We start from the raw sequence: 20748 nt of genomic DNA, 5'->3' as shown, positions 1-20748 counted from the left end.
TGCACCAGTTATTTTAGCACAAGTAGCCTGGCTGCTAAGGACTCAAAAGGTAGCTGTTGAAACAAGGGATTACAGTGAGAGTGCTGGATCTGGATATATGAAAGAAACTTTCACTGAGGCACACAAAAGAAAGGCATTTTCTCTTGTGAAGTGTTACTAATCTGATAAAAAAGAAGTCATAGTACAAAAATATCTGATTAATTTTCAGCTGCACAGATTTATAATGCAGCAAGATGTACAGATAACTAAGAGAATTAACAACTTCATAAAAGTAGATAAAAAAAAACTTCTGAAAGCTATATGCTATCACAGGGACATTTCTCTCTCTCTCAGGATTTTTCATAGAGGTGCACAGAGAGAAAGAAAGAGGAAACAGTTTCTATTTCTGCTCCTTGTTTTTCCTATGTGGAATGTGCTTGGTGAATTCTTTACCTGGAGTGAGTGCTTGATTAGATTCTGGTGAGCATTGTTTGATCCTGATGGCCAATCCAACCCACCTGTGTCTGAACTCGAGAGAGAGGGTCACGAGTTGTTAGATATGGTAGAGAAAATAGTATGTAGTTTTAGTATCTTCCTTTATATAGTATATGAATGTATTTTAGCATAGTTATAATAAAGAAGTCATTCAGCCTTCTGAATTGAGTCAGACATCGTCATTGCTTCCCATTGGGTTCGCCTGCATTTACAATAACAGGCAGCCTCAGCTTTCCTACAGATTGATATGTTATTGCCATCTTCTTGATGAGAAAGAAAGCAGTTTTATTGTGTCGCTGCACAGTGCCTTTTCTTGCATTGCCAAAATGCTTAGATACACAAAACTGAGAACAGAATCTCTCTTTGCTAGCTGATGTAACTATTTTTCATTTGCAGAGTCGGTATGGGAATATGTCAGCTGGGAAACCTTAGATTGCTGTTGTGTCAGCAGAGGATTGGCTGGTGGAACTTTGTGAATGAGAGGCGTACATGGGCCTGGCTGATGATGCTTTACTCTAAAGGCATGGCTCACAGCCCATCAGGGGACTGCCTGTGGCAAATCTGCTTCACTGAGGGCCCTCTGGGGCAAGGAGGGCCTGCATATTTACACCCCGGAATGGCTATCCAGCCTGTAGCTTCCTTGGAGAGGAATAGAAAAGGCTGGCATAATCCTGAAGGGGCATGAGAAAACTTTGAGGGTATTGAAAAAGGTAGTTCTGATAGGTGTTTTGGTTTTGTAACAAGGTAGAGACCTTACTTTTCAGAAAATAATTCAATAATTAAGAAGTAGGCAATAAATAAAATTTGTATGCTGTGTCACTCTGATTAAAGGAGTACTGCAGATTTGAATCTACTTCTATACAGGGGTTGAGTTCACTTGAGATAGATATTTGCTATCCTGAATTCAAGGTGTGTTATCTCATCATAAAAGGAAGCCTGGTTTGACAAGCAGGATATTCCCCTTACAGAACCATGCTGGCTGTGACCAGTGACTGTATTGTCCTTCAGGTGTTTTGCAGTAACTCCTAGTATGATCTTCCTCATAATTTTACCAGGCACTGAAGAGAGCCTGACAGGCTTGTAGTGACCAGGGTCATTCCTTTTACCCTTCCTGAAAACTGGGACAGTGTTTTGAAGCTTTCAGTCAATCAGGACCTCTCTGGATTTTCAAGACTGTTCAGTAATCATTGTGAGATGTCTCACAATGACATCAGGCATCCACTTGAATAGTACTCTTGGATAAATCCCACCAGGCCTCTTAGAGGGATCCAATTGGAAAAAAAACCCTGTTTTGTAAGGCAGAACAGTTAACGTGTAAGAATTTGAGGAAAATGTCTTATGGAAAAGGAAACCACCATTATTTGGATGCCTGATTAGCCTTTAAGTAGCTGATCTTGAGACATTCAGCAATTTGTGGCAAATTGTTTCCATTTAATGAGTTCTCGAGTAATTTATGGAAGTAAATACAAAATAGCAGCTTTGATGGGAAGATGTGCCCATGCCTGTAAAAATTTGGATTTCATCTGTGCTGAAGAGTTCACACTGTATTTTTGTTAATAATAATAGTGATAACGATGATAGTCATCATCACCATTATTATCTCCTTTATTGTTGGAATCTGTAGTATTGATTATTCCGAGATTGTAGAAAGTCTCTGTCTTTCTGCCCCGTTGCCAAAGAAGAAGCCATAATTCGTCTGTGCCGTTTTAAAGGTTGTTTATTCTTGCTTATCTCTTAACATGTTCTGCTGCCCTGCCGCAGCTCTGTCCTGCAGGGCACCGTGTGGGGCTCTGCCCTCAGTGGGATGTTACAAACATTATATACCAGAAACTACCTGTGCTATATTTATAATAATGTGCCAATATCTGTCACCTACATTGAACAGTGTATCCCCAGCCTAAACCAATAGAAAAATGCCAACACTACAGTGAAACATGGAGGTCATGAAGAAGGAGAAAAAGGACAAGTGTTATGGTTTGATATTGGCATAATGCCAGTGCCCCTATGAAAATGTAATTTTTCTATTGAATGCTGTGAAGTGGAATTGAGAACAGAGTAAAGTAGGCTTAAGCTTAATAATAGAAAAAAACTTTATTAAGCTATTATTATAAAAGGAAAAAAAAGGAAAAAGAAAAAAAAAAGCACAAAATATCAAAATGAAAACCTTGCAAAGTATTCTTCTTCCTACTACTCAACTCTAACAAACTACAGTGAGACACAATCTGGACTTTAATTAGGTTTCTACTTTCTAGACAATTGATACTCAGCCTATCGAGGGAGACAGGAGTTTTTCTTGTGCCACAGACCCCCCAAGAAAATACAGCTGCCACATCTTGTGTTTCTACACATGGTACTGCCTGGAGAAAAAATGTTTGCTATAGTGACTCTCTCCTTTCTATGCACAGTGCTCTCACTACTAATGTATGGATGGACAGACTGCTTTTAGGATTTTTCTTTTTAAGGATGCCCTGCTAAGAGGGGAGAAAACAACAGTTCATTTTTTTTATTGTTTGGGACCACAGTCTCCCCTGTTTTTCTTATTTCTCTTGGGGCCGAGGGTCTAAGAACAGAGATTTTCTTCTCTTCTCCTTGTTTTGAGGACAGGGGGCACTACTACAAACTCCCTAACTTTTTCTCTGTTCACTCTACTTCTGTCTTTTCTTAGCTGAAGCAAGTCTCTTGACTCACTAGCATCTTCCTAAAATACAGTTTCACTTAAAAGAGAAGATTAATTTAATTTGTGGCTAACATGGAAAAATCTAGCCAAAAGCTACTCCTTCTCCCCCTCCCATCTAAAATTTCTCCTTCTAACATCCCAGGGTCTAAAGTGTCCCTATTCCTATTTTTTAAACTAAAGAAGAGAAAAAAAATTCACAAAGCTTTCATTTTTCAAGAAAAAGTTAAAAGTCCAAACTCCCAGGATAGCTCAATACCCAGACTCCAGCTCCCACACAACTAGACCCCTTGCGCCCCCCCCCCTTCTTTCCCCACAGTAAAATTACTAACAAAACTGCTACTGTCTGTTTTTCTCTCTCTCCCAGGAGAAAAACTCTAAAAAGAAAAAAACAAAAACATCCTAAATTTCTCCACCCTTCTATCTACAAGAGGCCAACCCGGTTCTAGTCCCTCCACCTTTGAACCTACATCAGTCAGGCCATGGGCCTTCCCCTCCCCCACCCAGCCATGGGCCAAGCAAAAGAAAATTCTGCACTATACACTAACCAGAACTAAAAAGAGTAAGTTCTCCTAAGAATTCTACTTTTAACTCCTCTGTATTCTCAAAAGCGTATCCACCTTTAATTAATCAATATCTAAACTAACCTCTTCCTTCCAGAAAAATTATTTTTCCGTGTCAAACCACGACAACAAGACACACCCAATTTCCTCCATCTTGTGCCCTTTGAACCCTAATCTAGAATCCTAAAATTTTACTTTTGCACCCATGCCACACTTAATTATTACTTATATCAAACACTTAGAGCTTGTAATTAATCCTGTAAGATTGAAAACTCTTTTCCATGGACAGAGATCAGAGACAGTGTCTCTTGGGGCTCTGTACAGGAGGGTTCCTGACCCCCTGCCAGGGTCCCGGACCTTCCAGGACAGCCAGAGGGAAGCCCTGGATTCCTACACTTTATAGAGGGACATGGGAGGTGGCTGTAATAGTCAAGTCATCTTTCTTTTGAACAGCAGGAAGCTGGAGATTGCAATTAAACTCTACATGCTACAGGGTAACAAATTTATGTTTAAATAAAAGTAGCTTATGCTAAATCATAACTCTGATTAAATACAAAGCTTAATCAGCATTCTTGCCATGCCAGTGATTCTCCCTTTGAAAAACCTCACTCTTTCTAAGGTGTCTTGTTTTGTGTTTATGCACAATCTGCGCTGTTGCAGTAGCCCCTTCCACTAGATCAATATATCGGATGTTGCGTGCAAGTTTGTGTAAAGTAGGAGCAAAGCGTGTGCAAAGATCCTCCCTGGAGTTTCAGTGCTCACGATGAGCAGTGTGTTGCCTTCACTAAGCAGCTTCAGTCCATCTGCATCCAAGAATGAGTTTGAATGCAGCAGACATTGTGTGTCCTTTGTCAGCCTTTTCTGGTAGAACACTCCCTTTTGACAAGGAAAGGGCTATCAGGATCTGCTGTCTTGCTGTTGTTCAGTCTGAATCAGTAGTTGCAGTGGTCTCTGGCTATAGAGCTGCTCAGTATTTTACTGGGAGAGCAAAAGGTCATAATCAAATGGCAGAATCCTGTAGGATTGTGTCAGTGCCCTTAGTTATGGGAACTTGCTTACTGATTCAAAATTATTTATTTTCTAAAGGTGAACTTTGTGCTGAATAATTCTTTAAATGTGTCTTCTGTTGTAGTGAGAGATTTGTGAGAGATGCAGAGTATGTCGTTGGTACTCTGTGGTTTACTAAAAGATAAATGACTTTGGAAATCACCACCACTTTCAAGCTGCTCTGATTGAATGCCGTAATTGTTCCTTTTTGCCCTGTGAAGGATGTGTTAATACTTTGATTGTTGTGTGGGCAGCACAAGATTTCTCTTCTTCTCTAACCCTCTGCCCTTAAAATCCAACTTCAGTTTAATGATAGTTCAGTATGTGCTCTACAAGCTTTAACTCAAAACATTTAAAGCTGTATTTAACAAGGGTATTTGAAACCGACCCATTGTTATTTATCTTTTGTATTTTCACATGCTAAGATCTCCCCACAACATGGTAAAATTATGAAAATGAAATGTCAAATTACCCACATTTTTCTTTTTTCTACTGAATACAATGAATCCTAGCTGTTCTTTTGTCCTTTGAATGCCTCCAAACATAAATTTATGCTGCACTTTTCTGTTACTGAACAGAACTTAATGCAGAATTTCCATGTTAGGCAAAAAGTCATTATTACCAGAAGGGCTCAGAGAAAATTGCTAACTTGTGGGAAGAGGGCCTACTACTTACTGATAAATTCCCTTGGAGAGAAATGCCTTTTGCAGGTAAGGTAGAATTCCAATATTTTCTTTATTAACTTCCCTTCTCAAGACGCTCAAGAAGTGTCAGCTCCTTCTCAGTTTCTTTTCTGATGCTGCTTCCTATAGGCAAGTTACTGTAATTCCACTGACAGTTTTAGTGACTGGGAAGCTGGTGGCTGACAGAAAACTTGTTCTTTATCTCATTCTGCAATCAACTGCACCAGCACATCAGACAGTGAACTCTTATGTACTAAAGAAAGCAGACAAATTATTTCAGTTTTCAAAATTAATTTGTAAATTAGAGTCTTGCCTCAATGTTTAAATTCTTAAACCTTAGTAGATCAAGCCCAGGAAAAACAGGGCTGCTTAGTTCTTGGGGAAGATTTGGTTTTCCATGCTTGTGTCAGAAGAAAGACCACATGCAGGATGTACTGTGAGTTATGTCTCCCACTGCTTGTTTCATTACTCCCATACACCAGAAACCAGCCTTCTCGAGCCAAATGGGAAGAGTAACTTTATCTTGTTATGACTGAGAAGAAACTGATGAGCCAAAAGGAGCTGGTTGGAAGGTAAAAGATTAATGTTGTAGAACAGCCAGAATACCTGATTGTGTGTAATGGAAAACTTGTTAAGTCATACTATAAACAGGTTTATATTAATTTATGGTGTTTTGGGTATGAAGAGCTTTGAGAGATGCATCCTTTAATGCTTCCCTCAACTCATCATTAAAAGAGGAGTCTTTAAGAAGACTCTTTTTCTTGGTTAATGTAGACATTTATTGTCTAAAATAACCCAGGAAGTAATTTAGTCAGTATTTATTGGGCAGAAAATTCAATGCTGCTCTGAATAAAGAGTGGATTGCCAAAGAAGTCATTCATCAGTGTATGTGAGTTTATGAAAGAGAGCTTTCTACCTTCAGTTTCTTCTTGCTGGTGAGCTTCTCTCTTGAGGTTAGGAGTTCTGGACACTGAGAATTGCTTTATAGTGAACTTGAACACAGATTTATGCCTTGAATTTAGCTTCAGATATGGATATATTTCACACATTTCTGTGCATCCACTTCCTTCGTCAGTTAGTGATGTTAGCTAGATTGTGAGGATATTCCCAAATGTTTCACTACCTCCAGAGAAATGGATATTTCACATTTTTCATAAATGCTAACTTTCATTTGTAACATAATTTCAGTTGGGAGTCCTCAGTTAGGAGTTTTAGAAACATTAATGATCCTGGCTATAACATACCCTTATGTAAATATATTTAACTTCATACTGCATGATGGCAAATCTTATGTACAGAGAGACTTTGTAATTGGAATGGGAAGAGATTTTATCCTGGCTGACACCTGTGGTTTAACTGCAGAGCCATCTTTTCCCTATGAAGTACAGAATTTAAATAATGATTTATCTCCAGCTCTTGCTGTGTAGTGTTAGAAAGCAGTGAAAGAGGAGGTTAATGGTTGCCTTGCATTCATGAGACAGAATAAAAAAATTGAGCCTTGGGAGGGATATCTGTCTTCTTCCATGTGCACTTAAAAGGTTTTATTGAGGCATGAAAGGTTGCATTGTTTCATGCTTTGTCTTTTTGTTGCTTATCCAGGCAGTGATGTACTGCCAAAAATTCTATAAAGGAATTTCTCAAAATATATCCTATTAACTGATATTAAACCTAATGTATATGCTATGTGGGTACTCACAGAAAAGAAAGAGAATTTAGGAATGGAGTATTTTCCCCCTTAAGTACAGAAACAGCATTTACTAAGAGAGTTGGTGACAGTAAAAGGATAGATTTCCATGAACTCTTTTTGCCAGGTATATGTTAATATGGAAAAAGAGAAAGGTGAAAAAAAAATCACCCGAGTTTATTAATGTCCAAAGAGTAATTTTCAACTATATTTTTTGAACTGGAATGGGGAAAAAAATTTCCAAGAGCTTTGGAAAAGTCTGTTCTATGAGCATTTTTCCTTAAATGCATGATATATCCTGGGTGATTTACTCAAATTTGTATATGTGTGAACTTCAGAAAACAAGGCCAGAAGAGGAAAAGCTAATTTGGTACTATTACTGGAGCCCAGAGTAAATGAGTTAGTAAGATTGCCTCCAAATCCCACTCTCAGTTTGGCTTAATAGCTTGAATGATTTCTACACTTTTAATCTGTGAGGCAAAAGAAAGAAATGCAAAATAACTGACTTGAAGTCAGTAGTTTTTGGATATGTCCATGTTCCTTTCTACCCCCTGCTTTATATGTATATGTATTGCATTCTGGGAACAATGAGGTTTTATCAGTCAAATATTGTGGGCACATATCTTGGTGTCTGGTGAGGTACTGAGCCTGTAGATTGACCCACATGTACAAATTTGTGCAGTAGAAACTATACTTTGGAAAGAACTGGATATATAAAAGGTTCACAGCTGGACACAGAATTTGGCATGGCACCACCTTTTCCTTTGTTTCCACTGGCTGCATGACCAAAGGGATGTAAGGAAAAGATAGCAACAGTGACTTGAACTCGTTCAGACAAAACCTGTTAGAGGTTATGAGTGTTGCAGTATCACAAGATACTTCTGTGGGCCTTTTGCTATGTAACACAAAGTAGTGCTGCAGGTTTCTCAGATTAAAAATTAGAGAATGTCTGAAATTCAGGTTAATATTTCAGTTTTTGTTGCTTCTAAAGACATTTCACTATTGAAAAAAATCCCACAATAGCAGAAAATAAAAAATGCTAAAAGTGCAGATCATTTCTAAGCTAGGAGATCCTGAACTGTAGCTAGGCCAGTTCTTATTTTATATTGATTTTTTTGTATCTTAGGTATGTTCCCATTTTGGTATCCCTGTTATATGGTCTTGACTAAGAAATCAAAGGAAAAGAGGAGCAAATGGGACTGCTGAGGGAAAGAGTAAATCGATTGAGCGCAAGGATAGGCATAATGTATATTTGGAATTTAGTTCTGAGTGAGTTCCTGCTAAGAATAATTTTTTTTTGCCTAGGAAGATTGCCAGCATCAGTAAAGAAACCAGGCAGTGTTGCTGGACCCTCAGGATCAAGAGGGTCCTTTACAAGCCCAACATGCTGTTTTGTAAGTGTCCATCCAGGGCACTCAGGGATGCTGCTTTTCGCAGATGATATGTCAATGTAAACAGCAGCTCCCTGTTTTCTGCAACAAAGCAAGTGGTGTGATTGAGCAGGAAGGAGAGCTGCTGCCTGTCCAGCAGGCACTGGTGGTCAGTACCATAGAGCTGTTTCAGAACTTGAGCAGCTGACCATCCCTGTAGTACTTGGACTGTTGTGGAGGACACAAAACAGCATTTATATTATATTATTTATATTACTGGAACCCCTACAATTAGGGAACAATCCCATTCTACATCTGCCCATAGTATATGCGATTACTAAAATAAGTATTATTTTTTTCACTTCTCTCTGTTCTGTTTTTGGTACTCCACAAATACAGAATTTGTGAGTATATTTGGTTATTTACACCTTCTTCTTAATTTCCTTTGTAGTTTACAATAAGAAACTGTCACCTAAATAACAAGCTTTATAAAATCTTCATCCCCATTTATTGAAAAGCATTAACATTCTATTTGCTGACTAATATACACTTCTCTCTGAGTGCATAGGTGTGGGGCAGTGGTTTATATCTTTCTAAAGGAATCTCATGTCTCTTTGGTAAGTGATTATTTTGGAGTGCTTGTGTATAAGGACTACTTATCCAAAAAACTCAGAAATTAAGTATCTAGACAATTTCTGGGAAGCTTGAGAGTTTTTCAAGCAATGTGCGCCATCAGTTTGAAGCATTTACTTGTTCTGAAGTTCATGTTAGACTTGTGGATGTGGACGAGGATCATCAGAAAGTCTCTACAATTGCAGAAACCACGTCACCAATGTGACTTTTATGTTGTCCTAAACACCAAGACACACAAATACTTTCCTGTTTTGCAATTGTCTGAAATGTCTCTCTCAAGCCTCATAATTTCGCAACTCAGGGGATCTGCTGATGCCAATAGAAGTGTATTGCAGTGGCTGTGAAAATTCATATTTGGAGCTGCAAATCTTTATTTGGCAGAAGATGGGGAGTTTATAATTTATTAGAAATGTTCTTCTTTCCCTCACAAATAAAAATCAGTTATTCAACTTTGCTTTTAATTACTGAAATGTTTAACAGGTGAAATAAAGCAAGCCTAAGTGGAAAAATAACTGCAGGATGATTTCAAATACTTTTTTTTGATGTGCCTCACAAAGATGTTCTACTGGTTTTGTGGTGTTAAGTAGAGGTATGAAATTGAACAGGTGAGAGACTACCTCTTGGAAACTTCCTGCAGGGGGAAGAAAGCTATTCCATGGATGATTGCTAGCAATAACCCGGGAGGGTTCTTTTTAGGCATATGTTGCAATTTTGTGACATGCATTGGTGAACAGAAGCCATTTGTCATGGAAATGAGGAAGGAGGAAAGGGAATTTGTTAGGAATTGCATGAAGTATGGGAGATGACATGACAGCATTGTAAATCCATGTAGAGTAAGTCAAGAAACTGAACTCAAACGATCGAGGAGTTGCTTCAGTAGAGCTTAACCAGCTTTCTCTCAAGTCAAAGATTTTCAGTTGATTTGAGGAGAACTTGGATTCTTTTCAGACAATGAAAGGCTGAGATGTGACTTCCTAATAAGAAAAAAATGTCAGATGGGCCATCAGAAGAATGAAATTACATGATGTTTAAAACCGTTTAAGAAAGGCAATGAAAGTGAATATTAATGATCCAAATTTTGCAGAGAGATGATAAATTGTCTAAAATCCCGAGGGACTCTCTCCTGTGCTGTTGAGTTTGCTAGAGAAAGGTCAACAAAAATGTTTAATACACTAGAGAGGTGTTATTTTACGAAGACAAAAAATACTGTTCTTTTAATTCCCTTCCAACCCCCTCTGAAAAAAATATACCTACAGAGTATATTTTACACTGAAGTAAAATATACCTACTTTGCACAAATCTAGTCTGTCTTTCTTTTATCTTGAGGTAAGACGAAGCAAGGTTTATAGTTTACTCTTTCTTTTCTGTGTGGATAGAAAACCATACGAATTATTGACATTTTTAGTGGTGGGATGAATTTGTCCCATTCATATTAATGCAGACAAGGTTAGAGCTGAGCTTAAGTACTGTAGATTAGTATGAAAGCAGCAATAAGCATTTCATTTTTTTTATTCACAGAGCAGAGAAGAGGGAGTGGAGGAAGCACCTCTCTCTTACTCCGTCTCCAGTCCGGAGGCATTGCTGGATTAGGATGGGGCAGCCAGTGAGCTTTAGCTGATGACACTTCTGGTTTTTTTCTGTCTTCAGATATCTCAGCTTATGACAGAGACCAGTCGAGAGGGCCTGACTGAAGCAGCACTGAACCGCTACAATGCAGATAAACCCTCCTTGTACAGCTTCCCTGCTTCCCAGAGCACATATGTTGCCAGTGAAGTATCCACAGGCACCTCGGTGGCAGCATCATTTTTTGCCAGGTAAGAGAGATTTCTCAGATTTTCCTTTGCTGGACATATAATTTCTTTTAAAGGACACAACTCCATAGTGAAGAAGGATATAATGTCAAAACCTGGGTATAGATATACATCTATCACAAACTTGCAGGAATTACCATGAAAATGTTGTTTAATCCACCTACATGCATTTATCTGTAAAATGGGATGACACTTCTACCCTCTTCTGTAAAATATCTCTTCAATGCTTGATTTGGGTTAAAATGTGATTGTGCTCCCAGAATAGCACTTGACTTTGTGACATATTTAAAGGGGTGTATCCCTGAATGAGAAGGGCCCATCCAAGTAATTTCATGAGACAGGCAATTAACTATAGAGCTAAGTGGAGGTGGCTAGTTCAGTTTGGTGGCAATCTTCAGACCTCTTTTGTGAATTTTACATCCATCTTGGGAAATTATCAATTTTTCACTTTCAGACTCAAAAGTTAAGGTTTCTGATTTCAGCTTCAGCCCCTGTCATTACACTAAATTGAGCTGAGGGTCTAAATTCAGCCTTGGAACATGCTTTATGTTGAATAGTCAGACATGAATGAGATAAAGTTTAATTAAAAAAAATCTTGTGGCTATTTTGATTAATTTGTTAGTAAAATGTTTTGTTAAATGAGCATATCAGCTAATAAGTGAGATTTCAATTATCACCAACAAAAATGGTTTTTTTGTACAGAAATGTGCACCTTACAGAACAGAATATTTTTAGCCCAGTTGAATCCTTATGTAACAAAAGACATTGAAATAATCCTTGTCTTAAAAGACATTAAAATGCTTTTTATTAATTAGAAGATTGATTTGGGAAGAGTAATGAAATAACAGGAGAGTAAGCCATTATTATAGCACTTCCAATCCAATGCAGTGAGAGATCCTGATTTCAAAACATGGAGTGAACTTTGAGCGAGCGCCTCAAGCACTTTCCAATCAGCTTCCTTCCCTTGAGAGAGTCAAATTATTAGTAATTCCACGTGCTTCTATTTTATTTTAAAGGTAAATGGAAAACTTATAAAGTTGTTGGACTCCATAAATCTGGAAAAAATATTTTCCTCTCTTATTTTTCCTCACTAACATGAGGACTGCATGTGTTCGATCAGTGTCATACAGCAAGTGAGTCATGTAAAAGGATCAAGTGTAGCATTTTAGATGGTCCAGTTGTCTGGGGCAACTTTGCCATTTTTTCTTTGCAGATGAGATGCTGCAATAGCAAATGTGAATAATGACAGTGGTCTTGGTTTGCTGCCCTTTTCTGTTTAACTGCAGGCAATTTAAATTAAAATTGCTGAATGTACACACATTGTAATATCTAGTTGGAGTGCAGATTGGGATTAGCACATATTTTAGAATGAATTGATTTATGAAGATGACTTAACTCATTTGTTCTTCATTGTTTCATTGTTTATGTTGAGAGAATTCATTTGCTCTTAATATACTTTGCTGAAATGTAGGAAACTAATTAAATTTGCTCAAAATCCCTAGTGTAAATCATAGCATTTTAAGTAGAACTCTGTTAGATTCTAGCTGATGTTGTGAATTCTTGGGTGTGCTTGGTCCAGCAGAGATCTCATGTTTAGACTGTTTATTTTTAAACTGTGCTTAGCAAGACAAAAGTGCCTGGTTTAGTTTGGGGTATTGCATAATTAGATTAATATCTCTTATGTAAGTCAGTTTTGTCCTGGATTTCAAATTACATAATCTGCTGGCAATTAAGCAGCAAATTCAAGTCAGTTGTTCACTGCTTGACCTTTTAACAAGAAAATCTCCAAGTTGTTTTCCAAACCTGAATCATTAAGTTTTGTTTTATGTCATGTGTGTCTATTTGCTCTTCTGTCAAGTTGTGGTAAGAAGTGTAGGGACCTACTTGGTACGTGTATTTATGAAATGTGAAGTAGAAGGCAGCAGTTGTCTAATTCATTAAAATGGTGCACTGTTTACTATGTGAAACAGTTCTTTGTATCAGACCTGTGAATTCTAAGCTTTTGCTTTTTATGGTTGTCAGTGGCACATGAAGTAGTGACTACCAGCTATATATATGCATTTTTTGAAACCATACCATGTTTCCACAGTGAGTAAATAAGAAGTTATTACAAAGCCAGAGAAATTTGCCAATGTGAAGCTGAAGTTCAGAGTTTAAGAGTAGAACCTATTCTTTTGAAATTTGAATAATGACCCACAGTATTTCACTCTAACTTCCCTAACAAGCAAAGCAAACCTCAGACAAGGTTCAGATATAAGTCATCTGTCATCAGGAAAAAAACTAATTAACTAAAATACTATAGTATGGAGGAAATGCCAAGGCATCCATGGAACTTTTGGTTGTAATTACTTCAGAAATACCAGGCGTGCAGTAGTGGGAGCTCATAATTTTTCAGTTCTCAGGCACTAACAGTTCAACAATGGCAGTCACTTGACTTGCCAATAGCTGGCATTGAGCCATGGAGAAGTATCCTCAGGCCTCAGGGACTCTCAGTATTTTTAAAAACCAGGAGACTTATCAGATGCCTCAATAATTGACTGTTATGTTTCATGATCTATAGCTGACAGATTTCCAAAAGAGCTAAAAGGACTGCAACCCCTGCAAATTGTCATTTGTTGGGATATTGCTGCAAGGGAACTTATGACACATCAGGATTCCCATGAGACAGTATGTGAATGCTTTAGAGGAACAGACATTGAAAACTGTCCAAAGTGCTCAGTTGGTAGGCTTATGAATATTAGATGATACAGGTATGAATAATGAATTTCTAATGGTGAGTCAGACACAGAAACTGAATTCAATCAATTGTGCTTTTAGTGACAAGCACTAAATTTGCCATTTTGTTTAGGACTATCACTCATTTTTGTCTCGGATATGTTTCAATCATGCTAATTTAGCAATATTCTTGATTCTTACCAGTACACATTCATGATGAGAATAATTCATTTAGTGAATGTGAAATAATGTTAAGACTCTTTACTCATAATGGATTGTTTACAGAGCACTTTAGAATTTTTTTTTTGCATGCCTTAACTTCTGCCTCCAGTTTGGATCTTTGTCCTAAGAAGCACAGCATTTTTGGGCCATTGCAGCCTAAGGTGTGAGAGCCTCTTGCCTCATGTCCTCCCAGCACAATGTAGGATTGTGCCACCCCAGCTAAGGGATAAATAGATTCCTTGCTGATACTGCCAAGCAACTGAGGGAAGGGCCTTCTGTCTCTTGTTTCCCTGGTGTCTTTGTGAAGCTTTATCAGGCCAAGGGGCATAGTAATTTTATTCCTATCTATGCTGATTAGAAAAAAATCATAGAGATTCTGGGATTCTGGGACTCTGACTTCAGCTTTGGCCTGACTAGTCTGTAAATAAACCTGCCTTCTGAATAAGAGCTCTCTGTTGTGACTGGACTGTAGAGTTTCAGTAGTCTCTCTGAGAGTGATAGCATGATGCAGGAACTATAAGTCAAAACTGGACCAGAGCCTTTCTGTTGTCCGTGGCAATACTTTAAAGTTTTTGGGATCTTGGTGGTGTTACTTGTCACAGTAAACTTGCTTATTGGAGAGGAAGAACTTTTCATCAGAGCAAAGGAGAGACATAAAAGCCCATTTCACTTGAGATGTAAAAAAAAGGTAAAAAAACCTTTTGAGGTGGAGATATTTTTGAATGTTTGTCTTTAAAGTTGTTTCCTATTGCTAGTCAGGAAGTGTAACAGTGTATTTGGAACAAAAGCCTGCCTCAGTCTGAAATCAGATAGTCATATTTGGATTAATTGAGCCTAATGGGAATATAGATAATCTTGAAAGTAGCCTGAAAAATCTGTTCTGGGGATCATTTTTCATGTCTTTTTGCAACTGAACACTAAAGAAGGCCACACAATGCTACTGCTGTGGATGTTGCAAGGCATATTTTTCAAACAGAATGTCCATTTTTTTAAAAAAAGCTCTTACATTAAGACAAAATAAGAATAGAAAAACTTAGTTGCATGTATAATGCATACACAGCTACTCAGTATGGGATAAGCTCAACTTATTAGTTACCTTAATTCTTGGAAAAACTGCTGGTGACTCTTTCCCCACTCATTCCCCATCCATCTGTGGTATGGCAGCAGGGGAGGAGGAGGTGAGGCAGTGCACTGTGGCCAAGGGGTATAGTGAATGTTGTGTTCAAAACACTGCTGAATATGCCACACGTTTCCCTGCCATTCAAGAGAATCCTTTTTGAATATTTAAAAAAATTCTCTTGCATGAACTACAAAGCTGATATGAGGACAGTATTTGTTGGGGGCCTCTTATTAAAGCTGCTGTGCTGTTTTGATTACTTAGCACTCCAGAAACCTGGAATCTCATGCCTCCCTGTTTTTTGCATGTATGTGGAAAACTTAATTTAATCACACAGCTTTGATGTTTGCTGTTTTTCCTTACAGTTAGTCTGTACAATCTTCGTGTATATGTATGTTTTAAAGCTCAAAGGAATCTGGAAACACAAGGGCTTTCCCCTAAAGTGTGTTGTAGGTGCACCATTATAACATCTTGTCTTGAGTTTTTCGGAGGTCTGGGGCAAGTTTACAAAAATAATTTTTTCCTGGCATTGCAACAGAGAATTTGTCAGAACGTGCAGAGGAAAAACAGATAAGAAACAGAGGCAGCAACTAGTAGAGAGGGCAACATGTTGAAGTAGATATTCTTGTTTCATGGAGCCCAACTTTGGCATGGGAAGGCCCACAGGAGAAATACTGGATTTGTGGCTGTAACCAGTGTAGCTGAAGTGTACCACTGGCAGATGTGAGAGCCAGGTCAGGAATCTGCTGCTGATACTCCTGTGGCAGGGGCAGGTGCACATCAGGCTGTGCAGGCACACCCAGGGCATTGGAGCTGCAGAGGTCTCAGAGACCTCTCAGGAAAGAGCCTGTAGCTGTGAACATTGTCAGATAGTGAAAGCTCCTTCTCTGTGCCTTTCTAAAGAATATTTTAGTCTGAACAGCAAATGACTCAGATTATAGTGTTTCTTCATCAGTTGCTCTTTCAAGTTGCAGTGGTTCCCTAGTCTGGACACTGCTTGGGAAGTTCTTGAATTTAAGTAGTTGTCACCTCAACATCCTTAAGAGAAAATTCTTTTCTGAGACTTGGATGAAAACACATTTTTTTTTGTTGTCTGAACTATGCAGAATCTTATAGGACTTTCTTTCATTAACTGAACAAACAAAATTTAACAGTTAAATTGTGGTCAGATTCTTGGACAGTTTGAAGAACTATATATTAATAACTCTAATCAGAATTTCTGACTCTTTTCCCTCATCCTTATCATATACTGCATAAGAAATACATAAAAAAGAATGTTAAGATAAAAGATCCACAGACTATCTTTCAGCAGGAATGCTGGCAGCAAGTTTGGAAACATCTGTAAATCATTTCACACATATTTCTACCTTCAAAGCCTGTTGTGGGCTAGCTCGCGGGGGAAATTTTAATCACAGTGATCTCAGTCTTCCTGAAAGACCATGAAACGTTTAAAATTGGCACCTAAGTCTGAGTGCACAACTTCAGTGGCTGATTTTTCATACTTGCTCAAACATTCCTCAGTAACACAAGAGATCTATGTTCATAGTCACTGCTTTTCTGTGCTTCTTGTTGCTCTGAGAGCCCTAACAAGCTGTTTCTGCTTTCTGTTATTGGTGTTATTTCATGTATATAAATTAAATGGTAGTCAAAAGGGAATTGTGACTCTCATGAAGCGAAAGAAATCTGGCAGTTGAGGCATAAGGAATACTCATTTTTTATGTTCAGTGTAAACAAAATGAAAATATCTTGGTGAGAAAGACTGTGAGAGTTACATGCAAGAATAGTCAGTGTGTGATAGTGGAGACAATGATCTGATATGCAATGAAAAAATTAAGACTTAAGTACCACATCTGGAAGAGGGAAAACAAAGGTATTTCAATGATGTCTAATTTGCATGGTAGTTCTATCTTGGGTCCCAAACAATTTCCAGTGATTTTTTTTTCTTCAAGGTGGACACATTTTCCATGAAACTTTTGTTGAATCAGTTCATGTTATTTGATTAAAAAACCCCCAAATGCTTAACAGCAATATTCCACAGTAGGTCCATTTCTAAAAAGAATTGTGTAGGGCACATGTCTGAAATAATGGTGTCTGAATCTTTGCATATCGCATGCTGCCATTATTTAAACAAAAGCTTAAGAAAATGTATACACTCTTTAGACCTGGGTTGGAAATCTGTTTGAGATATGTTTGAGTTGCCACTGGGCAGTGAACAGAATTAATTTGAATTTTTATGCCGATTATATCCACTCTATGTTGGTTGCAGATTGTTAGCTTTCATTCACATCTTAAAATACAGATAATAGACCTTGATTTTTAAATAGGGTTTGGGGAGTGACCCATGGAGCTATAAAAATAAATAAGCTAAAACTATCCTAGGTTGTTGTAGAATACTATAGTTGCAGGGGTGTGCCATCTGCTTAGCCTCAAAGCATGTAACTGATGAAAAGGATGTAAATCATCCTCATGTTCCTAGTATCAAAGTAAGCCACTTAAGGCAAACAATTCTGTATGTTTAAAGTTAACAGATGTAGTTTTCTGGTCTAAGCATGTTTTAAAAATATATCTATTTAGAATAATCTAGAAGAAAAGATTACTATCCAGGAACAAATTATTTGCCATTGAAGAGAGAAATTAAAATTCCAGCCCATGAAAGGTATGTTACTTTGATATTATGTCTTTATTGAAATATGCTACACCTGCTTCTATGCGCTACACGAGGCGTTTTCTGACCTGCACTTGCCCCACATATGGTTTGTTTTGTATTGATGGTAATGGTAGTCACTAAATAATGTTGTTTTTGAAGTAGTCATCAAGATTTTCAGTTTCCTGTGTAACTAGCCTTTCACAGTTTTGAGAAAATTTGCCCCTTTTCTCCCTTTTTCTTTGTAAAATTTTGAGATATAATGTTCCTCTGTGATGCAATGAATATCTGGTTCTGTAAAGCAAAGGACACATTCTGTGGAGTTTTTTCTGCTTAAGAGATTATCTTAAAATATGGATGTCTTGTCTCCTAAGTATAATTAATTGTATTATATTTTTTCCTGGTGTATATTGCCTAAAACCCAGAATCTCAGCTTTTTTTCTGATTCCTGAAGGAATCAGTGGCATTTAGTTATAACCTTTGATTTCTGTAAACCTATATTTTGCACCATTTTATTTTTACTTTTTTAGATACACAAATTTGATCTTATGTCTAGAATTCATTTACCCTATTAATTTTTACATAATCAGTTATGTTCAGTTTTTAAATTAAAAATTGCATTTTTGAATACAATGCATTTATATATACTTTTCTCTCTTTTTTTTTTCTGTCTGCTTATTTTCTTAAGTACAAATCCATGAAAATGCATGATAACCAAGCACCCATTTACCTAGTAAGCAACCCCCTTCTGTCTCTCTGAGATCCTAGTCAACAGCTGATTATATTACAATGAAAAGGGCCAGTAATGCAAACACCTACTTAATCTACTTCATGCAATGTAAATGCTTAGTAGAAGCTCTGAGTGTTATGTAGCCTCCATCAGGGCAGAAGGAGGTAACCAAGACACTTCCTGTGTTCAGTAATTAGTGATGGCCTTTGTCCCATGTTCTGAGATGTTCCCTTAGCTTAAGGTTTGCTTTGTCTATTTGTGCTCCACTGATTGCTGCTGTTAGAGATAAGAGGCTTTAGACCTGTAAATTACTGTGCTGCCTGTGCTGGTCCATTCTTGCTGCAGCTCTCATACCTTAGAAGCCATGTACCAATAAATGCTTTCCATGCAGGGAAGAGAATGGGATAATCTGCCACTGAGGTCCTGATTATTTTAGTAGTTTGTTAAAGAAGGAGGTAATTTTTCATGGATTTGTGTTCCTAATTCTTCTAGGTAATTTCAAGCATTAACTACAAAAGTACCTAGGTGTATGGAAGTTGAATTCCTGCTGCTCTCCATACACTATGCTAAAACAAAGGTAACTTCTAATTAACCATAGGTTTTGTCTTCTAATTTCTAACAGGGCTTCTTGAGTGCCAGAATGCTTGCTACTTGAACGTCCGCTCCCTACGTTGATTTAGAAAAACTTAAAAGGAACTAAAGCTATTTGCTCTTCGACATTGCCTTTCCCTGAAACCTGACATGTACATTGAGAAAAACTGCTAGCAGCATATGCAATAATCCCTCAGCACGTGTTACCAGAGACTTCTGGTGTTCAATCTTGCTTTTTACTCTTAGGGCAGTGGAAATGGAAATGGTCAGCATTAATCTTTTGACTTCTAGTATAGCTGTGCCTGCCAACCATAGTATAGGAAACCTCATGTTGATTTACTGTTTTGCATATTTCTTGCTTCCCTTAAACCTTGACATAAGGGTTCTGATTTACAGTATCTCTATCTTGATTTGTGGGGTGAGAAAGATGAATTGATGTAGTTTCACTGTCTATAGCAAATATGCACCACCAGTTGGTTTTTTTCTCTGTTTTTAGAAACAAAATAACCTTTGCTCAAGTAGATCATAAATCCATAGTAATGAGACTTTTTCCTAAACATCTGGAAGTTCAGAGTGGCAAACTCTTATTCTGATAATTTCTTTCCTGTTACAAGTACCCTTTTAGTGCTGCCCCAGCAGCCTTGAAATTCAGCTGTGCTTTACCTTGTCTGTAGCATTCTCCATCACATGCTCAGTCAGTGCAATCTGTTCAACTGCTGAATGACTGGCTTTTCCTTACAATTACCAAGGAATGCAGACCATTTTAGTTTTCCTTGCTCGTAGAATAAAAACCCAACAAGAAAAGGTGCTGAAATGTTGAAGTATCTGTTATTGCCACATAATCTCAAATTAGGTAGACAACTGATGGTTTGGCTTGTATATATTCATCTCTGTGATGTGCTTATAAAATATAAGACCACAGTGCACCTGTATACATGACTAGGTGTCTCATAGCAAAGGGAGATTTAGAACTCTTTCCTCACCTGTAAATTGAACATGATGCCCATCTCACAGCTGCTGTCTATTGGCATATTTCGGTCAAATTCTTGGTCTCTTCTGAGTTACTTAAATTCAGGAATACACAAATGCATTGCATGCAGAACTGGGACTCCAGAGCTTTCTGCCACACATCTTGATTTGACAATACTGGTTGCCTTTTGGGAGACAGACCTGTTAAAGAATAAAACAAGATATAAATTGTTGCGTCTCTCCCTCGATCCACGGGGACAAAACCCCTGTGGAGCCCGGCCAGCTGGGCAGTGGGGTGAGGCGGGCAGAGGGAAGGAACTTCTCCTTGGATCCCGGGGGGCTTGGAGAAGCTCCCTCGTGAGTCCAAAGACAAGCTGGTCCCACAAGCAAAGGAAAGAGGCGCTCTCCCTCAGGATTAGTTCCAAAGTTTAATGAGAGCCTGAAGAGGTCCCCAGGCCACATGTGGCTTTGAAGGACCCCCCCCCCGAGAAAGAGAGCGAGCCCCGCCCAGAGCAGCCAGATATAGGGAGGGTGGGGAAAACTTAACAGCCAATGGGGGAAGGACATGGGAGTGGCTCTCGGGGGGCAAAGGAGGGGAAAACTGGGGTGGACTACACAGGTACAAAGAGGGGATATGGAGGGATAAACCAATATGAGGGGATATACATTGGAAACACAACTCAACAATAAATGTACACATTCATAAGTAATTACAGGAACATTGCAACTAACAGCCGTAATTTTCTCTGTGAACACATTTCTTGAGATTTTGTGAGTTTGGGATGTAGCTTTAGGGATTTTTGTATGATTGGGGAGTTCTA

The 20748-nt window shown here is 38.1% G+C and overlaps 1 protein-coding gene across 2 annotated transcripts in view; it reads left to right on the top strand.

Moving 5' to 3' along the window:
* KIF26B (kinesin family member 26B) overlaps positions 1-20748 on the top strand; it is a 292881-nt gene that overhangs the window by 113520 nt on the left and 158613 nt on the right. For both annotated transcript variants that reach the window (XM_085576933.1, XM_021550443.3), the window contains exon 4: positions 10776-10942. In XM_085576933.1, coding sequence (XP_085433059.1) covers positions 10776-10942 — 167 coding nt within the window. The remainder of the gene's footprint in view (positions 1-10775; positions 10943-20748) is intronic.

Source organism: Lonchura striata, chromosome 3 (assembly GCF_050655825.1).
Source record: "Lonchura striata isolate lonStrDom1 chromosome 3, ASM5065582v1, whole genome shotgun sequence".
NCBI lineage: Eukaryota > Metazoa > Chordata > Aves > Passeriformes > Estrildidae > Lonchura > Lonchura striata.
The sequence above is the reverse complement of the archived record's forward strand: the minus strand, read 5'-3'. Positions and strand labels throughout refer to the sequence as shown.